The following is a 14,308-nucleotide window of genomic DNA, read 5'->3' as shown; positions in this document are numbered from 1 at the left end:
TCTTCTGTTTGTAAACAACAATTATTTAATCTAAAGCAGTTATTTTTCCTGGAAAGTCACCATCACAATACTTGAAAAATCTGTTTGGAGGTCATCCCAACTGCAGCATGTTCAGTGGTTAAATAAGCTCAAAGTTTCAGAAATATCTCAGTTCATTCCCTGTTTTTGCTGAATTTAACTGGGCAAGAGCAGACCGTAACAGTGAGCTCAATGCTATGAGCTGAAGACATAGATCAGACAAAATTTCCACTTTTTATGCTAACAAGTAAAATCTGAAGGGCAAGATAGGACAAAAAAAAAACCACAAAAAAGCCCTGCAAAATCAAAATCAGCCCAGATAGTCAAACAGCCAGTTGGCTCATAAGAAAACAGTGATTGTATGGATAAAGTACTATAAGTGATCAAAGCGTTTGGAACTCTACCTGTACCAAGAAGTCAATTCTGCAAAGGCATTAAATTAAATGAAAACCTTTTCTGAGAAAAAGCTTTCAGTCCCAAAAACTATTAGATTATTTCAATATGCTTTGTAACGTCTCAAATCAACTATATTTTGAAAAACTAATCAGACGTGCATAGACACAGGAGACTGCAGATACTGGAATCTGGAGTAAAAAAATAAACTGCTGGGAGAACTCAGTGGGTCAAGCAACATCTGTGGAGGCAAAGGGACAATCGACGTTTCAGGTCAAGACCCTGCATCAGGACAGAGTGTAGAGAGAAGATAGCAAGTATACAGAAGTTGGAGGAGGTGTATGTGGATTTGCATAGTTTGTTCAAAACACATGGCTGTTAGAATTTTGAAAATATAAATATCTCTGCACCTCTAAATAACCATACTTTAACCTGGTAATTACAACTCCTCAATCGAGAGAAATATTATGCTGTATTGTAAAACACATTCTGTGGGGCTTACCTTGCAAAGACTTTCCTTCTTTTGAATCAGATGCCACAGCAAATGAAAAAACCCCATTTTGATCACTTGTATTATTTTCTGCTGAACAGCACAAGCTGTTTTCTGTTGATTTAGACACTTCAGTTGTACTTTGTACTGATTCAAAAACCTCCTTGAACATCTGACCAGTTTCTTTTAGTTTAAAGTGTACAGCCAAATCTAAATAGATATCCCTTCTCCCCGAATAATCCAGTGCACTCCAAGTCCAGCTGTGACTGCTGTTTTTTGAATGTTTCAGCTCCAGGTTACTCGTGATCCAATGATTGGCACAGCATTTATTAGCACTGTTCCACATCACTAGGCGTGGTAGCTTTGTTGTTTTATGTTGCAAAATTCTAATTTCTCCAAATGCCCGTTCCTTCCACTGCAAGGATGTCCTTTCATAGTAATATAACTTTGCTCGGTTAGAGAAGAGAATATCTTCTGCAGTTACCATTGTGGGTGGGTGATTAACTGGAGGAGGAAATGGGAACATTGGTTTGGGTCCAGTTTTACAATCTCCCTTATCCCCCTTTTCCCCTAATGCAAATGGTTGGCCCCTTACTCCTGGTTTGAACTGGAAACCATGACCTGCACCAAAAGCAAAAACAGTGCCAAAACCTGTAGGAGTGCCAAGTGGACAATCAGCTGATGTTATTCGGATAGCTTCTGGTTTTGTGCTATTATTAGCTTCCCCAAAACTATTGCTTTTGGATGCAAAACTTTGTGGAACAAATGCAAATTCTTTTCTGTGTGATGAAAGATTTGGTGGCTCCAAAATGATCTGCCTCGCTGGACTAAATGAAGGGCCTGCTGTATCACTTGTGCTGTTTTCATGTTCTGCAAGAAAAATGTCATTGGAGGGTGCAGGACTCTGGTGCACTCCAGTGTGCCCTGGATTTTCAAAAGAATGCAATTCTTGTACATCCTTGATTTGATCATTGAACACAGGTGATTCTTTTCCTCTTTCTTCTATGTTAGTGGAAAACTTCTCCAATAAATTTTCAAGTGAAGCTGGCATGCTATTAGGTTGCAAAGAGGGGCCAGATTCTTCATCAGTACCAGGTCGTTGTGTACTTACAGGCACTTCAGATGCTGCAGTCTCCTTTACTTTCCAAGCTCCAACTCCAGCACCAGGGGTTGCAACATTGGTCTGTTGTTGACTGACTGCCGAAGAGAGTTCTTTGCTGAAACCTACACATGTAGAGCTAGCTGATTTTGTCTCTTGAAGTACCACTGGTTTACAACTTAACCACTTTTCAGTTTGTGGAGCCTCTTTTGGTTTGCAGTTTTCAAAACTGATATTGGTTGATGTTTTATCAATACTTTGCTGTTCACTCACTGCTGGTGGCAAGTCTTCATGCTTAGAATCAGACAAATGTACATTATTCTGTTTAGATGGTTCAGCAGCTATCGGTACCTCAAAGTCTTTCTTCACTTTCGTGAAATCAGATGGTTTAACAATGCTTTGCTGCTGACTTACTGCTGAAAGTTGTTGACTGAAACAGGTTGTGAAAGCCATTGGAATAATACCAGCTGAATCTGTCACAGAGCAAACGGAGGACATTTCAGAGGAGCTAGTAGAATGGTTTGATGGCTTTATGCTTGGAGCTTGCTTAAAGTTGCCTGCAAACAGTGAGGAATAGGAGTAGGATGTAAACAAAGATGAAGTAGCTGTGACAGTACCTGGACCTTCACATTTAAAAACAGAGGACTTGTCAAAAGACAGAACTTGTTTATCATTCAAATTTGAAACATCACTACAGGACTGGGCAGGTACGAAGAGCTTAGAAGCATCACCTTTTCTAACCAAACCAGTGGTGGATGAACTTTTTTTGTTTCTTGAAGATTTATTTGATTTGGCTGAAAATTGTGCATTAGGAATTCTGGTGTATAAAGATTTGGGTTTTTCAGTTTTGGAACAGAGAATGGAGCTTTGTGGTATTGTCTTGTTTTGATCACATAAAGGCCCGAAAGTATTCAAGCAAAAAGGTGATTTTGATGAGCTTTTTGGTGAACATTCTTCTGCAGTTTTTGCAAAGAAAAAAGCAGATGCTGTTCCAACTGAATAGTCTTTGCCATTGTCAGCAGCGGATGTGACAGTGCTTGTTTGCCCAATGTCATGCTGTACATTTTTACCAGATGAATCACAAGTTATGTTATTGTGAAATACACTAGTCAAATTAGTCACTGTACTACTTGTGGAAGAGCTCTCACTTGGCTTGTCAAGCATGGAACTTTTTGATGAAAACAGAGATTGTTCATTTTCTATTTTGGTGGCTAAGTTCCGATAAGCAGCCTTTCCAATTGTAGAGCTACTGGGCAACACAGATGAGTGTGAAACATCAGAAGTGGCTGTGGGGTTAACTGGCCCTTTACTAATGTTAGAATTACTGGAAACATTTTGTGTATGTGGTGATTCGGAGAATTTTGTTTCTGTGGAACCAGCAGAACTGAAGGCAGGTGTTCTGAAGAACTGGTGTTCATCTGTTTTGTCAAAAACTGGCACTGCTGTACACGAGGTTGAAGTGGCTGGACAAGACTCTGTGACACTTGTTGTTGGCAGAGTTTTAACAACACTTGGAATGTTTGAAATGATTGCAGATTCAACTGATGCTGATGGAACAGAACTATCCTCTTGCTTCTTTTGTTCAGTACACAATCTCTCAGAGTTTGAAACAGATGACTTAGTAATGGCAGCTCCTGAATTATAGGGCAGAGGTACATCTTCAACAATAGGCAACTTTGTAAAGTTTCTGGATAATGAAATGCCAGTGTTTGAAGTTGATGGTTTACTAGCAATGGTTCCTAAATCATGAGACAATTTCAACTCCAAATTACTTGAACCTTTGCCAAGGTATTTCTTTTTCACTTTTTTACTGGAATGACCAAAGCTAAATAGTTTGGCAGGATGCTGCTTTATTCCATCATGGTTTTCCAATATATCCGTAGAAGTACCAGAAGATACTGAAGGGTTTACACTATTTACATCGCTAGAACACTTCTCATTCATAAAACAGTTCCAGTCTTTTCTATAGGATTGATAGTATTTGTAGCGTACTTCCTAGGAAAAAGACCAGAAAAAAATACTGAAATGTGTAACTTTCCATCAAGTAAAATAATTCAGGAACATACAAGGACAAGTTAAATGTTATACAATGTGCACCACCTTAAGAGTTTTTTTTTTAAAAATTGCCATACACATAAAAGTAGGTACAACAGAAGAAAGTTTTTGATTTCCAGTTTTGCTACTCTAACAACATGTCAGAACAAGGTTCCAAATCAGATGTGCCATCAGAAATGTCAGCTCCCATGCACTAATGTTACAAGTTCTGAATACCTTTCCAAATGTTAAAGAGCACAGATGATACCATTGGAAATTAAATTTTCTTCAAATGTACGTCTAACTTAAGTTTTTTTTAAAAAACACAACCAGATAAAATCACTTTAATTCAACACAAAAATTAGTTTTGTGACAAGCACTCATGTTTCACAAAACAAAACTTTTAGCTGATACACTCTATACTAGCACAGCAAGCTTACATTCAAATTATTTTACCACTGTGTTTGCACAGGAAATACTAATATCAAACAGCATAATACACTTCTTATCTATTTAGCTGACCATAACTCACTGTCAGATCATTAGTTTTATCAGGGATAATTTAATGAGTCACATAGAAGCAAGAAATAGATCACTGGATTTAGATATAATACAGTATTTCACCTGACTTTATACAGTCTTTTCTAAGTCAACCAATACCAATTCTTTTCAGTGATTTTGCACCATGTATCCAAAGCACCATTCATCCATTAGGCTATCAGCTACAATAGGACTGCTGTGACTATGGCACCTTCTTTTTCTTTTGATTGTGAAACCATCCCAGAACGGAAGCTGAACTTTCATAAACTCATGTGCATGCTTACAGGGATAAACTTTAGGATGAAAAGATGAATAGTGATTTGCACCGAGACCACTTCATCCCAATAAATTAAATCAGATACCTTCTCCCATGACTTACTAGCAAGAACAGGTGTATTGTGTTCTTTATAACAGCTTTATTTGCAGAGGAAGTGGTAATTACTTGGGTACATGATTTAAATGGTAACTGAATGGACCTGATTTTATTTGAATTCTGTCAACAGTTTGGATAGTAAAGTCCTGCAAGATATATTAGTTAAGGAACAAATCCCACCGAAGTTTGTAATCTACTCCTACCCCCAAAAAAGGTAAATGTGAAAAAAAAAATCACAACTGTACCCACGTTTGTATTTTATAAATACATTCATTGCCTTAGAATCGATTTCATTAGTTCATGAGGTACAGTGTTCTGGTTTTATTCCCTAACAATGATCAAATTTGCATTGCAGGTATGCAAGATTAACCATAATGCACTATTTCAATCCTTGTGGATTGTATAGTTAAGTTCACAGGTGAAACTGGGTCGAAACAGATCTCTCTACATGTACAAGTCCTATGAGTACATCTTAGTAGAATGTTTCTGGGGGAAGTTTTATCTCATTTGTTTATCGTTAGAGCAGAAAAAGTAGTAGTAGTTTTAAAAGGGCATTTCGATAGAATAAATTGCTTCCAATAGCTTAATTGTTGAGAATGCAAAGAACAGCTTAAAGGTGAGTGGCAAAAAAAGTGGCCATACATTGTTCATGTAAGTGGTCAGGAAAGCTCACTCAATGATGTGGCACAGAGATTTAAAAGGAGCTTTCACAATGAAATTGAATAAATACAGAAAAAATACAATTAGAGGAATATAAAGAAATAGTAAGCAAATAGAACCTAAAGAATTGCTCTTTGAGTCAATATACAGTGGCATGCAAAAGTTTGGGCACCCCTGGTCAAAATTTCTGTTACTGTGAATAGCTAAGCGAGTAAAAGATGACCGATTTCCAAAAGACAAAGTTAAAGACGACACATTTCTTTAATATTTTAAGATTACTTTTTTATTTCTATCTTTTACAGTTTCAAAATAACAAAAAAAGGAATAGGGCCCAAAGCAAAAGTTTGGGCACCCTGCATGGTCAGTACTTGGCAAGTATCGCAGCTTGTAAACACTTTCTGTAGCCAGCTAAGAGTCTTTCAATTCCTGTTTGGGGAATTTTCGCCCATTCTTCCTTGCAAAAGGCTTCTAGTTCTGTGAGATTCTTGGGCTGTCTTGCATGCACTGCTCTTTTGAGGTGTATCCACAGATTTTTGACGATGCTTAGGTCAGGGAACTGTGAGGGCCATGGTAAAACCTTCAGCTTGTGCCTCTTGAGGTAGTCCATTGTGGATTTTGAGGTCATTATCCTGTTGTAGAAGCCATCCTCTTTTCATCTTCAGCTTTTTTTTTACAGACGGTGCAATGTTTTCTTCCAGAATTTGCTGGTATTTAATTGAATTCATTCTTCCCTCTACCAGTGAAATGTTCCCCATGCCACTGGCTGTAACACAAGCCCAAAGCATGATCAATCCACCTGTGCTTAACAGTTGGAGAGGTGTTCTTTTCATGAAATTCTCCACTCTTTTTTCTCCAAACATGCCTTTGCTCATTGCGGCCAAAAAGTTCTATTTTAACTTCATCAGTCCACAGGACTTGTTTCCAAAATGCATCAGGCTTGTTTACATGTTCCTTTGCAAACTACTGACGCTGAATTTTGCGGTGAGGATGCAGGAAAGGTTTTCTTCTGATGACTCTTCCATGAAGGTCATATTTGTGCAGATGTTGCTGCACAGTAGAACAGTGCACCACCACTCTGGAGTCTGCTAAATCTTCCTGAAGGTCTCTTGCAGTCAAACGGGGGGTTTAATTTGCCTTTGTAGCAATCCTACGAGCAGTTCTCTCAGAAAGTCTTTTTGGTCTTCCAGACCTCAACTTGACCTCCACCGTTCCTGTTAACTGCCATTTCTTAATTACATTACAAACTGAGGAAACGGCTACCTGAAAACACTTTGCTATCTTCTTATAGCCTTCTCCAGCTTTGTGGGCATCATTTATTTTAATTTTCGGAGTGCTAGGCAGCTGTTCAGAGGAGCCCATGGCTGCTGATTGTTGCAAAAAGGTTTGAGGAGTCAGGGTATTTATAAAGCTTTGAAATTTGCATCACCTGGCCTTTCCTAACAATGATTGTGAACAAGCCATAGCCCAAACAAGCTAATGAAGGTCTGAGACCTTGGTAAAAGTTATCTGTCTGAGAGCTCAAATCTCTTAGGGTGCCCAAACTTTTGCATGGTGCTCCTTTTCTTTTTTCACTCTAAAATTGTACAAAAATAATACACTAATCTTGCTTAAAATATTGAAAAGAATGTTTCATCTTTAACTTTATGACTTCTGGAGATCAGTTCATCTTCTACTCACTTAACTGTTCACAGTAACAGACACTTTGACCAGGGGTGACCAAACTTTTGCATGCCACTGTAGACTGACCCAAATGGTCTTTTTCTGCACTTAACCATTCTATGATTCTAAATGATTTGCAGTAAAACTCCATTAGTCTGGCACACTTAGGACTTTGGTGGTGCCAGACCAGCAGATTTTCGGCACTATCAGATGCTATTTTAATACCACTAAAACACATTTTAATTCACTTATTCAAAAGATGTTATACAGCAACATTTCAATCAACCCAATAAGATTTAGGGGCATGTGGGAGCTGGGGCCTTCAAAATTATGAAATTTGAAGAGATACATCCATAAAGGAGACTAAGAAAGTTCTTTGCATCATAGCAGGCAGTTCAACTTCCAAAATAAACAGGAAAAATGGAAACATTCCTTTGCACAAAGGACAGTAGAAATCGTTCCTGCTTCTTGCACAAAATAAAATGTGCTTGCTCAATAACTAAATTTGAGAACAATGGACCCTTGCTGAACAAAAGTATAATAGGGCATAGGCCAAGATAGGTGGGAGAAGCAAATATACAGATCAGCCAATCCTGTCCCAGAACTACAGAATGTACTTAATGATCACCTATGCCCATTTTAGGCAAAAATTATGTGAAAGGCAACCCAGTATGCAAACAGGAGTCCAGGATCCAGGATTGGAGCTCTGTCATGGGTCTCGTGTTGGTTACTGCATTAAGGGAGCATACCTCCATTTCCATTCTAGGGTATCACACCTTGAGCAGGTTGAAGCCACAGCTAAACACTATAGCTCATGGCCTTGTTAACCTTGTGGTGCAAAATAGCTTGGGTGTGCTTTCAGCAGAAAGCTCTGCATTTGGCTCATGCTGGCATGCAAGATGTAAAAGACATTTGTTATAAATGTTAGATATGTAAATGTAGACATGCTTATTGCCAGCTTTGAGAGTTTGCCCTATGTCAGTTGTTAATTGCTTAGGCTTTACCACTTAAGAGCACAAGTGGGAGAAATTCAGAGTTAATCAATAAATTAATCAACTCATTCTTGTCTTTCATATTCTATTCTCATCATGAATTCCACTCACATTATTCCATTGTTAGAAGTAGTAAAATTTCTTTGAGACAACAGTTAAAATTGAAAGAATATTTACTCCCAGCCATCTCCTCTTTACCAATATATTTTTCTACCCCAAAGAACATTTTCAAATCATCAGGGATCACAGTTTTCAATCTTATTCTTGGCCAGTATTAGCTTGGGAAAATAATTTGGTACTCTTGCCAAAAGTCAGTTCCAAATATCCCACAGTCAAATTTGACAAACTTATCTGTATTCCTTTGTACTTCATTCCATGCTTCAATTTAGTTAACAAGAAACTCTATAGTTTTTAACCTTGCATTTTCAAAGAAATATTTATACTGATGTTCATCTCAAAAGTATTTAGACAAGCACCAGATCCAAATCCATCTCCTCAAATCTCAGCACATTAAATTATCAATTACCCTTTGTGCATCTGGAAACTTATCTGTGCACTTCTGAAATCTTTTATGTTTCCCTTCCTGCTTATTAAACCCAGTTCTCTTACAGGGAATTTTGAAACTGTACTTCCTGCTTCTAAAGAAATCAGAATTGGCAGAGGAGTTCTCTAAAGGTCATAGAGGCGAGGAGATGAATCAGGAAGTGAAGCTAGAGAGATATGAAACTAAAATCTTAGTGCTGCCGAACAGGAACTGAACCAGGTTAATAAGTACAGTAGTTAACACATACACAGAACTTCATCAGGATAGGGGCAGCAGAGTCAAGGCCAGGTTTAAAATCAAGAATTCGGAAGATCTCTACTGACTTTAAAGTGCATTTGAATAGCCCAAAGTAGAAATGTTACAAAACACATGTCTTCCTTTCATTATCAAGCTCATAACTAGTAACTTCAACTTTTGGGCCAGACAAACTGTAGAAAAATTATAGCGGCTGGATTGCAGAGGACAAGTTTTATACACAGGAACTGCAGCCACTAGTTGAGAAAGTGCTTCTGTTGGATTCAAACTAAACTAACTTACCTCCAGACTCATGTCCTGATATTCACCCTTTGAAGTAAGACACCAATGGTGATTTTGCTTGCCATCAAGAAAGTCAATGATGGTTTCTGGCTGGAAGATGATTTTTAAGTTAAAGTTTTAATGTTTACCTCTACAATTATTTTTCACATTAGAAAGATATTTTGAATCATTGCAAGTAATCTTGACTGTGTACTTTCCAGAATGTACTGAACTATTGAACTAACTCACAGAAAATTTTGGTCCTTCGGAATCCTTGGGCCGTTTCCACATTTTCAAGGGAGTTTTAAATCGGTAACCATCTGTGACTATCTGACTTGTGGAGTTGCCATTACCTGTGGGAAGGCGGTTAGGTAAAAAAATATTATGCACATCTCTAAGTTAGTCCATATAAATCCTACTATTTAATGACAGCTTACTTTCACACTTCCTATACACTGGCTGTACTGCAGTAAGAGTTGCATCTGTGAGTATTATTACTGGATGCTGTAGTGCCAGGCCATAAAACCGTACTTGAAAATGCAATCCATGCATTCCTTTTATCAAAATAAAACATTTTTCTGAGCAAGGTTGGCAGAGTGGTACAGAAAATGGTGCTGCTGCTTCATAGCTGCAGCAATCTAAATTTGATTCCTGGCCATCTCTGTGGAGTTTACATGTTCTCCCCATGTCTATGCGAGTTTCCTCCCTAGTGCTCTGGCATCCTTCCACACCCCAAAGATGTGTTGTTTGGTAGGTTAACTACTGTAAATTACCCCTAGCATAGGTGAGTGGCACTGTGAAGTTAATAGGCAAGTGAGAGAGAATAAGTAACTGTGGAAAAAGTGGGATTGCTCTGTGAGTTGGAATGTACTGGATGGGCCAAATGGCCTCCTCCTATGTTGCAAGGCAATACGGGAAATGATTGCCTTCAAAGGCAAGTTCAACCCTTATTCACCATGTGTTCACTAACGGCTACAGTGAATATTCAGCTCCACCCAAAAGTATCTACCTGCCTTTTCAACCTTCTACTAAGCAAATTAACAAACCCAATCAAAGATCCTTAGGGTTGGAAACAGTCTTTCGATTTATCAGGGAGGCAGTGTCATGGCTGGGCCGTCTACTGTGACCCATCCAGCAGCACAGGAACTACAGTATTACTGAATCTTCATGGTTACCTACATCATCAACAAGTTCTTCTGGGATCCCATGAGACACGTCTGTATCAATCAATCAGTGCATACATATCAAGTAAATCACCAATGCTTTATGTACCAAAGCAAATACATATATTGTTTTGTTTACTGGAGAATGAAAATGATAAATACAATAAGAAATCAAGAATTGCAATTCTCCCAACTAGGAATATTACTAGGGAATTAATGACCTCACCAATCCTGATATAACAATGGAAGTTCTGAATCACTGGCTTTCATTTTTAAGTAGTTCAGCATCATAATGACAAGTGCAAGCTTTGTATTCAGCAGCCACAATTCTCATTTTAAAATCATTACTGAGTAATACATCATTGAGTCCTAAGACACAAAAGGTTCTGCAGCACTGTAATGTTATTTCTGCATGATCCATGGCTAGAATGTACATGCAGTTGTGTCAGCATCTCCAAGATGGATTTACAAAACAGATCAACATCCAAAAACAATTCAAATGCAAAGGTCAGAACTTCAGGAGATCAAATTAACTGGAGTACAACAATAGCTTCTGGAATTTCAGCATCCATAATGTTTAGGAAAGGGAAATTGAAGAGAAGGTGCAAGGCTATGCAATAAGCTGCAAGACCTGAGAATAATGGAAAGTACATCATGAATACCAGAATACTCTACCTTCTCTCTCTCCCCCCCCCACCCATGTATTCCCTGCCCCAAATCTCTCTAACCCCCTCCAACTCCAATCCCTACTGTATCTTAAAATTAACAGTTGTTGACACAACAAGAGTTATAGTTAACAGTGGGAATTGGGTGGTGTCTAAAACAATGTGTCATGCTGCATGTGGCCCTCAGAAACATTGTTAAATGCTGTTTTCTTTTTGAAAACTCCAGTGCAATATTTTTCAGTTAGCATATACAATTAACAAACTAAAATGTTTGGTTTAATTTGCAATTGTGTTAAATGATGACCACGAGACAGTCCTACCTCTGGCTTTTTAGGTGAATGTTGCCTCACATGTAAAAAAATAATACATTTTTCATTTGGACATGATGTCTAGATTCCAGAAGTGGAAAGAAAGATCAGGTGACATTTTAGTTTTAAAATCAAAATACACAAATTTCTTACCCAAGGCACAATTAAGTTCTGCTGTACCTTTGGCCAACTGAAGTGCAGAGATGCTATCCAGAACTGGTTCTATGTGAAACTGACAGGGCTGCAGACAAGCTGATTCATTATGCTTTTTCAAAGTAGGGAGGACGATAGCAAGGTTGCTCCGCACTCTTTGGAGTAAAAATACAAGAGCAGTTACAGTGGGGAACTATTATGTTAACAGTAACTAATGGTTATATGCCTATAAATTGGATTGTGAAGTGCTACATTTTTGTATGCTACTCAACCTTATTTCAATTTGAAAAGTCAAATGCCATTGTACAATTTGCATAAAGTACCCAAATTTTTCAAAGTCTGTAGCTTTTATGCCGGACCCTGCATGTGTCCTTTGCACTAACATACAGAGGACTCCAGGGTGCCCAATGGTTTCATTTAGCATCATCTACCATCTTTTGAAAAGCTGAAGTTTGTCTCTATTTGAAATTCATACATATTTAAGTATGAAATGACAAAGTAACAACTTATTACAGTAATTGAGTTAAAATGCTATAATATTTTACCTTTTGCATTTTTTCTAGCCTACTGATGGCTTATAACTTGACTTGAATAAAGCACCCACACTCCTTTGGAATCACTATCATCTGCCATCTTATGATAAGATTCGGCAGAGTTTGCGTGGATTTATGAAAGCGGAGTTTTGTTTCACCTATCTACAGAGTTCTTTTTAGAATTTGATAAGCAGAATACTTAAGACGGAAATAGTGGATATCATATATTTAGATTTTCGGAAAGCTTTTAATGAGGTCCCATACAGGAGGTTGGTGAACAAGGGTACGGCACATAGAATGGAGGTTAAAACACTGACATGGATCAAGAATTGGTAAACAGGTAGCTAGCAAAGAGGTGGAATGGAGTCTTTCTCACCTTGACAGACTGTGAATAGTGGGGTACCATGGGGATCAATGCATGGGCCCTAACAATTCATAATCTATATCAATCATTTGCCAATGGAGACCAAGTGTCTCATTTCCAAGTTTGTTGATGATAAAGATCTAGATGGGATTATGAGCAGGGAGAAGGATATAAAGAAGATTCAAGGAGATACATATAAATGAAATGAAGGGGTGGGAAATGGCAGATAGTATATAATGTGGCAAAATGAGAGGCCATCCCTTTTGGTGCATGAAACAGAAATGCTGAATATTTTTTTTTAAAAAGTGTGGAGAGATTTGGAAACATTGATGTTCAAACGGACCTGAAAGCAAACATGCAGGTGCAGCAAGCACTTAGGAAGGCAAGGAGTATGCTGGCCTTTACAATGAGAGGATTTGAGTACAGGAATATTCTGCAATTATACCAGATCTTGGTATGACCGCAACTGGAACATTTTGTACAGTTCTGATCTCCTCACTTTGCCATTAAGGGGGTTCAATGAAAATCCAACAGACTGCTAGTTGTACAAGACTGGATATGTACTCTTTAATGTTTAGAGGAATGACAGATAAATTCTTACACGGCTCAACAGGATGGATGCAGGGAGGGTGTTTACCCTGGCTGAGAAGTCTAGACACAGGGGTCATAGCCTCAGAATAAAGGGTAGGCTTTTTAGCATTGAGATGTAGGAAAGATCCCTTCATTCAGAGTGGTGAATCTTTGGAATTCTCTACCCGAGGGATGTGTCAGTGTTTATGCTCATTCCAAACAGAAATCAATAATTTCTGGATATTAAAAGTAATTAAAGGATCTGGGTTATAAAGCTGAAAAGTGGAGATGAGGTGGAACATCAGCACGATATTGACAAATGGCAGAACAGGCTCAAAGAGCCATGTGAGCTGGTGCTCCACCTAATTTGAATATCCTTATTAATTTGGAGCCAGCAGCTCCCAGTATTTAGGGACCATCTCTAATGTTGAAGCAGCGTGCTGTTTTCACATAGCAAAAGATGCTTCTCGGGAAAATAAGCCATCAAAAATATTGGCAGTGAGCCAAAGGAGATGGCAATAGACAAGGCGAGATAAGTTTCACGGAGTGTCTTAAAAGAAAGAGAAACTGAGAGAGGAAATTCATGAGTTTAGGCTGTAGACATTGAAGGACAACCAATGGTGAAACAAAGGCAATCAGGGAACCACAAGTGGCCCGAATTAAAGAACATAACATTCTCCCAGGGTTATGTGATTGTAACAGGTTACTGATGTGAAATTAGAACAAAAACAGAAAACGATGGAAAAACTCAGCAAGTCAGACAGCATCTGTGGAAAGAGAAACAGTCAATGTTTCAGGTCTGTGACTTCCAGACAGGTAAGTTCTAAGGAAAGGTCACAGACCTGAAACATTGACTGTTTCTCTTTCGACAGATGCTGTCTGACTTGCTTAGTTTTTCTTCCATTTTGTTTTTATTTCAAATTTCCAGCATCTGCAGTTTTTCTGATTTTTTAGATGTGAAATTGATCTTAATATTGAAATGGATCTAAAATATTAATTAATACAAGAAAGGATCTCCCAACAAACCAGACTATTTTTTTTTAAAAGTTACCTTTCATTTAAGTCGCAAGCCACCTGAAATTTAAAGAAACACTGCATTAGGAAGGGATGTATGGGTGTAATAGATTTACACTTACTATCTTCATTGTAAAGAATGAAAACCTATGTATCAAGAGCTGTACTATATACCAACATGCTGTAAATTAACAAAATACCTTATTTAAATAAAATTGCA

At 38.0% G+C, this 14,308-nt stretch overlaps 1 protein-coding gene across 3 annotated transcripts in view; it reads right to left on the bottom strand.

Moving 5' to 3' along the window:
* The window catches only part of LOC127567496 (uncharacterized), a 31,554-nt gene that overhangs the window by 8,554 nt on the left and 8,692 nt on the right, over nt 1–14,308 (bottom strand). For 2 of the 3 annotated variants that reach the window (XM_052010457.1, XM_052010458.1), the window contains exons 4-8: nt 14,126–14,148; nt 11,608–11,762; nt 9,568–9,671; nt 9,340–9,429; nt 914–3,995 (exon numbers count right to left, since the gene is read on the bottom strand). In XM_052010457.1, coding sequence (XP_051866417.1) covers nt 914–3,995; nt 9,340–9,429; nt 9,568–9,671; nt 11,608–11,762; nt 14,126–14,148 — 3,454 coding nt within the window. The remainder of the gene's footprint in view (nt 1–913; nt 3,996–9,339; nt 9,430–9,567; nt 9,672–11,607; nt 11,763–14,125; nt 14,149–14,308) is intronic. The other variant, XM_052010459.1, reaches the window with a different exon arrangement.

The sequence above is a fragment of the Pristis pectinata genome, chromosome 2 (genome assembly GCF_009764475.1).
Source record: "Pristis pectinata isolate sPriPec2 chromosome 2, sPriPec2.1.pri, whole genome shotgun sequence".
NCBI lineage: Eukaryota > Metazoa > Chordata > Chondrichthyes > Rhinopristiformes > Pristidae > Pristis > Pristis pectinata.
Note: the sequence above shows the minus strand (reverse complement) of the source record. Positions and strands in the feature narration are given on the sequence as shown.